The sequence below is a fragment of the Eleutherodactylus coqui genome, chromosome 9 (assembly GCF_035609145.1).
Source record: "Eleutherodactylus coqui strain aEleCoq1 chromosome 9, aEleCoq1.hap1, whole genome shotgun sequence".
Classification (NCBI taxonomy): Eukaryota; Metazoa; Chordata; class Amphibia; order Anura; family Eleutherodactylidae; genus Eleutherodactylus; species Eleutherodactylus coqui.
In genome coordinates, this window is record NC_089845.1 from 153,642,302 (window position 1) to 153,650,813 (window position 8,512).

Here is an 8,512-nt window from a genome sequence, read left to right on the forward strand (position 1 = left end):
ATTGATGTGGAATCCTTATATTCCAACATCCCAACACAAAGATGGACTGACTGCCTGCCAGGTACACCTTTTAGGCCAATGAATTGGTGTTACAACTCACATGATTCATCCTAACACACAACATTTTTCCTTTGGCAAAGAGACATACCTTCAGTTCACTGGAACCACCATGAGCAGTAAAATGGCAATGTAATAGGTCAACCTCTTCATGGCAAAACTGGAGAGTGACTTCCTGGCCTTCTGCTCCATCAAACCATTGGCCTACTTCCACTACATTGATGACGTCTTAATCATCGGGACCAACACTCAACAAGAACTAATAAAATGCCATGAGAGATTCAATGCATTCAGTCCCACCATAAATCTGTTTGGATAATTAAGCAGAATCGCCTACTTTTAATTTGTTATTCTAATAATTCTCTGCATGTTCGTAGAGAAGCTGTTTCTTGTTTTTCTTTCCCACATGCTTCCCGGGTTTCAATCCAGACAAGCTGATTTCCCTTTTTTCTTTCTGTACCCACCCCAAAATTTATAACTAAAGAATTTATATAAAAATCTGACATTAAGCTGCTTGAATACAGAAATCAACTTTTTGGACACAATCATAAAATTTTTGAACAGCTCCATACAGACATTACTCTACCGAAAACCTATTGATCGGCCCACATATCTCAGATGGGACAGTTTCCATCCCAAACACATCAAAAAGTCCATTGTCTACAGCCAGGCCATCAGATACAACCGGATCTGCTTTATCACAACAGACAGAGATGAACATTTATATCATCTTAAAAGGACATTTTTAAATCAGAGCTTCCATCTCACCTTAATTGATGACCAAATCACCAGAGCCACCAGGATACCCAGAAGTCAACTATACCAATACACAGAAAAGGAAGAAAACTATCATGTGCTTCTAGTAGGGACCTACAAGTCACAGCTAGACTGTCATGACTCTGGCACTGGATTGAAGACTCGGGTGGTAGCTAGCAAAGGTGGGCAGTGTGGTCAGGCCAGCCGGGGGTGTGATGCAGTACAGAGGATTCAGCAGAGACATAGTCAGGAACAAGCCAGTGGTCTGTACACAGAGAGCAATTTTCTTCTAAAAGGGAGCAGGTAGAGAGAGGTAGGAGCTGGTTTAAAGGCTGAGGGCACAGAGCACAGGAGTTCCCAGGTTTGAGTCCTGACAGCAGCCTCCTCCTGCCAGGATGGCCACCAGACATCCTAGGAACCGGTTTTCCTGGATAACTACAGTGAAACTCCGTAGGAAGCCAAGGGGCATGGATATTGGAGGCCAGCTCCCAGGAATTCTCCTCTGGGCCATATTCCCACCATTGGACCAGGTACCAAAGTTTTTTCTAGCGTCCAGGATCTTCTCCATCTCGTACTCCTCCCCTCTGGGCCTCTCGTAGTACCTCTTAACCTTTTCTGAGGGCTCAGAGCATAAGGGTTCCCAGGTTCGAGCCCTGACATAGACGTACTAAGGAAAAATGCAAAGAAACCCCATAATACCCTACACAAAGATGACAGTCTAAAAATCCTATATCCGGACCCTCTCCTTCTATAATACAAGCAACCTCCAAATTTAAGGAACTTCATAAATCAGACTTGCATTGCCCTCCAACACACAAAAAGGAATTTATCCCTGCAATGTAAGGAGCTGCAAGACCTGCTGACATATACTGGCCACGAACAGGATACAAATCCCCAACACACAGCAGGACTAGAAGATCCCGGGACAGTCACGTTCCACATCTGATGTTGTGTACCTGATTCTGTGCTGCAAATGTACTCTTGGGGGTCTTTATGTTGGAGAAACAGGACAATAACTGAAAGTGAGGATGAGGTCTCATCGTCACACAATTAAAGAAAGAAAGATGGAAATATATATATATATATATATATATATATATATATATATATATATATATATATACACATACATACACATATACACACACTCCTTCAGATCTATTACATTAAGCCTGAGGAAGAACCCCAAGTAGGTTCGGGAGGTCGCTATAATATCATGTCTTTTTGTTAGCCATTAAAAGGTATCCTATCTACAAGATTACTTGGTTTCTCTTACTATGAGCAAAACTCATAGTAACATAACCTAGTATATTAGGCAAAAAAAAGACATATGTCCATCCAGTTTCGATTGGAGAGCCTGTTCAAGATGATTAAACTATCATTCTCATCAAGACCCACATCTATATGTATATATGTATATATATATGTATGTATATATGTATATATATATGTATATATATATATATATATATATATATATATATATATATAAAGACGAAAGCCTTCACTGACTCACTGACTGACTCGCCAAAAGTTCTCCAACTTCCCGATATCGTAGAAACATGAATTTTGGCACGAGCATAGATTATCTCCAAAATAGAAAAAGTAATTGGGTCCCAACTCGATTATTCAATTCTAGCGCAAAAGAATTGGCGTCGAAATTTTACGTACATAATCTAAATCTGTCACTTCCCAAGGCCTTAGAAACTTAAAATTTGGCACGAGCATTGATTATGACATAAATAGGAAAAGCTAATGGGTCCCAACTCGATTATTCAATTCTATGCGCAAAAGAATTAGCGTCCAAATTTTTCGTACGGAATCTAATGTTCTCACTTTCCGGTGTCATAGAAACAGGAAATTTGGCACGAGCATTGATTATGTCATAAATAGGAAAAGTTCATAGGTCCCAACTCGATTATTCAATTCTATGCGCAAAAGAATTGGCATCAAAATTTTACGTGCGGAATGTAATTTTCTCACTTTCCGGTGTCATAGAAACGGGAAATTAGGCAGGAGCATTGATTATGTCATAAATAGGAAAAGCTAATGGGTCCCAACTCGATTATTCAATTCTAGCGCAAAAGAATTGGCGTCAAAATTTTACGTGCGGAATGTAATTTTTTCACTTTCCGGTGTCATAGAAACAGGAAATTTGGCACGAGCATTGATCATGTCATAAATAGGAAAAGCTAATGGGTCCCAACTCCATTATTCAATTTTATGCGCAAAAGAATTAGCGTCCAAATTTTACGTATGTAATCTAATTCTCTCACTTCCTGATGTCATTTTATATAAAGGAACGTCGCATGGTTACCTCCCGTGGTGTTTCCTGGGTAACGCAGAGAACTATGCAAAATGGTGAACATATTTTTTTTCCTCAGTATCTCTAAAGTAACCACGACTTCATAAGATTTTCCGTGTGAACACCAGATAAACACCAGTACCAAATTAACTCGGGCGAAGCCGGGTATATCAGCTAGTCTTATAATATAATTCAGTTTACACGTCCAAAAAGAGGTGACAGACTTCCTTTTTAAGGAGCCTGGATGCCTTTCTTGAGTGTAATAATATTACGGGTTATGGTTACTGGTGACGGGGCGCTGATCCTCTGGAGGGTTTTTACTTTCCTTTGGAATACCATGGCAGGAGAATTGACTGAACTGCATGGACTTGTATTTTTTAAGCCTTATAAAGTGATGAGGGAGTTCTTCCACAATATGAGGGTAGCAGTGGTATTTCCTAGTTTGCAGTGTAATGAGGGCAGTTTGGGTGGACGGGGGCAGATTGCAATCCTCTAGAAAGGGGGATGTGACGTCACTTATTATGGTGTACATGATGATGTTTCTCAGTGTCTCTCCATACACAGGATTACACAATAGTGAAGAAGACATCGGGGGACGGTGTGACTCCCATCATCCATCTCCAGGAGTCAGGAGAATGGAGCAGGAGTCATTTCCCCACCACAGAGCCTCCCTCCCCGATACATGAGCAGAAGATCCTAGAGCTCACCAACAAGATGATGGAGCTGCTGACAGGAGAGGTGATGCTGCGGGGGATGGGGGACATTATACAGTAACAGTAGGGGTCTGGGTGATGACTGGATATTGTGTTGTCAGGTTCCTATAAGGTGTCAGGATGTGGCTGTCTATTTCTCCATGGAGGAGTGGGAGTATATAGGAGGACGCCAGGATCTGTACGAGGAGGTCATGATGGAGGATCACCGGCCGCTTACATCACAGGGTAAGGAGAGGCAGATAACCATGGTTTTATGTGTGTGCACAGATTTTCCCACCCCGTCACTAGGTGATGACACGGATCCTGCCACCTTTCCGCAATGAAGTATGCTGTGATTTTTTTTTTAGTTTTTTTTTCCTACGCAAGCGAAAATCGCTATTGATTTCCGCTCATGTGCATGAAAAATCACTTTGCCATAGCATGCTATAGGCAGTATTTGCTGTCGAATCCAGGGGCAGACACCCGCCACGGAATCCTGAAATTCAAATCTGCCCGTGTGCGTCAGGCCTTACTAAGGTTAGTCTCCCTAAGTACACATGTGGCATTTACATAATATTTCTTTTCATTGGTGCATTATAATTTATACTTTTTATAATCATTCTGATCTTGTTATAATGGATATCAACTCTCCATTCACCGACTTGGTTAGCTTGTATTAGACTTATGTTTTTACACTGCAACCAATCAGAGGAGGCAGAGCTGCAGGGTGATGGATAGAGGTGCAACCTGAACCAATGATGAGGCTTGGGGCGTGTCTCAGACTACATCAGACTTCCTGTAGTCAATGTAGCTAAATTGTAGTCACAGATCACAGCTCTGACCTAATAGAACTGAGCTACAAGTAGCAGAGCAGCAAGCACTGAGGAAAATAAATAGCTGGTAATAATCCCCTGCAGTTACTGACTTGCATATAACTTTTTGAGCTTCTGACTGCAGTCACTTTAATACCATATTTGTTTTGGGAAACTTCTACATTACATATGATTGTACACTTTAAGCCCCTCATGTTAGAGCTAATCACGGCTGCATAACGGGACGAAACAAAAACCTTGATTTCAATGGTTTAATTTTCATTAGCGGTATTCTCACCCGCTAATAGTACGCGTGAAAAAGGCAAGTCCAATATTCCTGCTGTGTTTTTCAAGCTCGCACGCTATCGTGTTTTAACTGCCTGAGGAAGAAAAAGCCTGTTCATGCGCAACTACTAGAGATGATGAGCGAGCACCCAAATGCTCGGGTCCGCGTTATTCGAGTCGAGCTTTTCGTAAAATTCGAGAGCTCTACTCGAGTAACTCTCTCTCTCTCTCCTTCCTACCAGACGAAAAATTTGCGATGCGGCGGGGAGGGGCCAAAACAGGTACATCACAGCGGGGAGGAGCCAAAAGCTGGGGCGGGGACGAACACGATTTGATGCTCGTTTGAGTAACAAGCACCATCGAGTACGCTAATACTCGAACGAGCATCAAGCTTGGCAGAGTATGTTCGCTCAACTCTAGTAACTACCCCCTGTAGCAGCGAGCGTACCTGCACATACGGCCATGTGCTTTTGCCTTTTGATCTGTGATTTCTATGCCAGTGCGTTGCATTTATGGGAGGAAATCGCAGTACATGCAGTTTGCACACGCATGAAAATTACATTGTTTCAATAGGAAATAATTAAAAAACACATCACACTCGCATGTACTTTTGATATTTTTTTTTCACTCTGCACATAGTAAATAGTGGGCAAGTTTTCTGTGATATTAAAGACGACAAGCGGCAGCATTGCCGTGAGAGGGAACACACCCATATAAATTAACCCATTAGAAACTATGGGTTAATAAATTACGCAAGTTGTGTGCATCGCACAAACGCACAGAACTTCTGTGATTTTCTCGACCATGTAAATCAGCCCTAAATTAAATACAATAAAACTTTTTGGATGTTAATAATGGTCATGCCAAATTTCACATTTGTGCAGTACAGATGTGTGTTAGTTACATTACATAGGGGGTCACTTACTTTTTCACTTAGAATTGAATAATCAAGTTGTGACCCCATTAGTTTCCCTATTTATTCTAAAGAATGGTCACTCCAAACTTCATGTTTGTACGATACGAGAAGGTTAGAGAATTAATGGCCAGGCAGTCAGTCAACGAGGGCTTTCGCCTTTATATATAATATATTTGAGTTGGGCTTTCAGAGGTGACAGATTTTCTTTAATGTGTTTTCATTTTAATAAGTTATGAATTTGTCTACTTTATGATTTTTAAAAAATCATGAAATTTGTTTTAATCCGAACAGAAAATTCAAATAAATATTCTGAAGGAAACCTGGTGGTTATGCAAAGTTATAAAGTAGAAGTTGAAGATATAGAAAATGAAAATATCGCGCACCACTCATCAAGAGAAAATCGTATTACCCTTAATGTACATCCAGGACTTCACAGTACAAACTTTTTTCATAATCCCCCTAATCACGAGGAACCTTCTCCTGACCAATCACAGATTGTTACTACACAGACAGATCTGAAAGAAGGTGAAAGGTTTCAATGTGGTGAATGTGGGAAACAGTGTGCAAGAAGCTCCAGTCTTTGTACGCACAACAGAATTCACACAGGAGAGAAGCTGTACTTTTGTTCTGAATGTGGGAAGCATTTTACAGGAAAATCTCAGCTTAATAGACATGAGAGAATTCACACTGGTGAAAAGCCGTATTCATGTCCAGAATGTGGAAAATGCTTTACAAATAAATCAGATCTGATTAGACATAAGAGAATTCATACAGGAGAGAAGTTGTATTCATGCTCACTATGTGGAAGGTGCTTTACAGAAAAATCAAGCCTTGTTATACATGAAAGAATTCACACTGGAGAGAAGCCTTATTCATGTTCATTATGTGGGAAATGTTTTACAAATAAATCAGACCTTGTTAAACATGAAAGAGTTCACACAGGAGAGAAGTTGTATTCATGTTCTCTATGTGGGAAATGCTTTACAGAAAAATCAAGCCTCGTTATACATATGAGAATTCACACAGGAGATAAACCATACTGCTGTTCAGAATGTGGGAAATCTTTTACAAATAAATCCGCTCTTATTAGACATGAGAGAAGTCACACAGGAGAAAAGCCATATTCATGTTCAGTATGTGGGAAGTGCTTTACAGATAAATCAAGTCTTGTTATACATGAGAGGAGTCACACAGGACAGAAGCCTTATTCATGTTCAGTATGTGGGAAACGTTTTACAAATAAATCGGATCTTCTTAAACATGAGAGAATTCACACAGAAGAGAAGCCGTATTCATGTTCACTATGTGGAAAATGCTTTAGAGAAAAATCAAGTCTTGTACTACATGAGAGAAGTCACGCAAGAGAGATGACTTTTTAAGGTTTTGTAACTAGAAACATGTTTGCAGAAGGAAATAACTTTTCAAAAACTAATCACAGAATTCACATTTTAGAAAAATCACATTCTTGTTTCGAATGTATTCATGTTCAAAATATCCAAGATTTCTTCATGCGCCACTTAAATTCTGGAACTTGCTACTCCAACCCATCAGACTTGCTGCAACCTTAGAAAGCTTCAAAAAGAACCTAAAAATCTACATTACCTTCAGAAAAAACTCCAGTCTACATTAGCCTTGCTGGCACTGCAGTTTCCACCTACTGTCTATTTTTCTCCAGCTTCCCTTGCAGGCATAGTCCTCTGTATTAATTTGTACATCATTTAGTTGTATTGTTCCTGTCATCTTGCATATATAATCTATTTAAACCCCTGTTCTCATCTGTACAGCACTTGAAAATAATCTCTTAATGATCACCCACCATAAGTGTATGGCAGGGTACCACAAGTGGCTATGCTGCGGGTTCAGAAGCCAAGGCAGAGAGTGCCAGCTGTTTCTGGCAGCTGGCACCTGCCATGACAGTGCTGGTGCCGATCACAGCTGTTGAACTCCTTGGATGCCGTGTTCAATGCTGACTGCACATCAGGCCCCAATTAATGCAACATCAATATATATGATATATATTTATTTTTTTTACGTATGGACAACAGAAAACAACTTTTTAAAAGAAAAAGGTCTTTCTTTTTTAAAGGTAATACATAAAAAGCTCTATAAATTTGCTGTCCCCACATTCATACTGCTTTTGCAGAAAAAAAGTTAAAGGGGTTGTCTCGCGGCGAAAGCGAAAAAAAAAATTTTTCACTTACCCCCGCATTCTGCCCTGTTAAAAAGAAAGCATAGGTTAGTTTTTAAAAAGCACATTGCACTTACCTGCATCAGCGTTCTGCAGCTTCTTCTATTCTTCTTTTAAAGATGGCGCCGCTGGTCTTCTCCCACGGTGCACCGCGGGTCTTCTCCCATGGTGCACCGTGGATTTTCTTCTCCTTCCTTGCGTTCCATTGCCGATTCCAGCCTCCTGATTGGCTGGAATCGGCACACGTGACGGGGCGGAGCTACGATGACGACGTGAGCAGCTCTCCGGCATGAGCGGCCCCATTCACCAGGCAGAAGACCGCACAGCGCAAGCGCGTCTAAAAAACAAGAAGCCAGCGAAATTAGACGGAGCCATGGAGGCGGGGACGCTAGCAACGGAGCAGGTAAGTGAATAACTTCTGTATGGCTCATATTTAATGCACGATGTATATTACAAAGTGCATTAATATGGCCATACAGAAGTGTATAACCCCACTTGCTT

At 40.8% G+C, this 8,512-nt stretch overlaps 1 protein-coding gene across 1 annotated transcript; it reads left to right on the top strand.

The window, feature by feature from the left end:
* Nucleotides 1–208: 208 nt before the first annotated feature.
* LOC136578720 (zinc finger protein 154-like) lies at nucleotides 209–8,303 on the top strand. Its single transcript, XM_066578897.1, has 5 exons — nucleotides 209–366; nucleotides 622–995; nucleotides 3,666–3,856; nucleotides 3,933–4,056; nucleotides 6,115–8,303. Exons 1-5 carry the CDS (start codon nucleotides 209–211, stop codon nucleotides 7,200–7,202), a joined length of 1,935 nt encoding a protein of 644 aa, XP_066434994.1. The 3' UTR covers nucleotides 7,203–8,303.
* The last annotated feature ends 209 nt before the right edge of the window (nucleotides 8,304–8,512 follow it).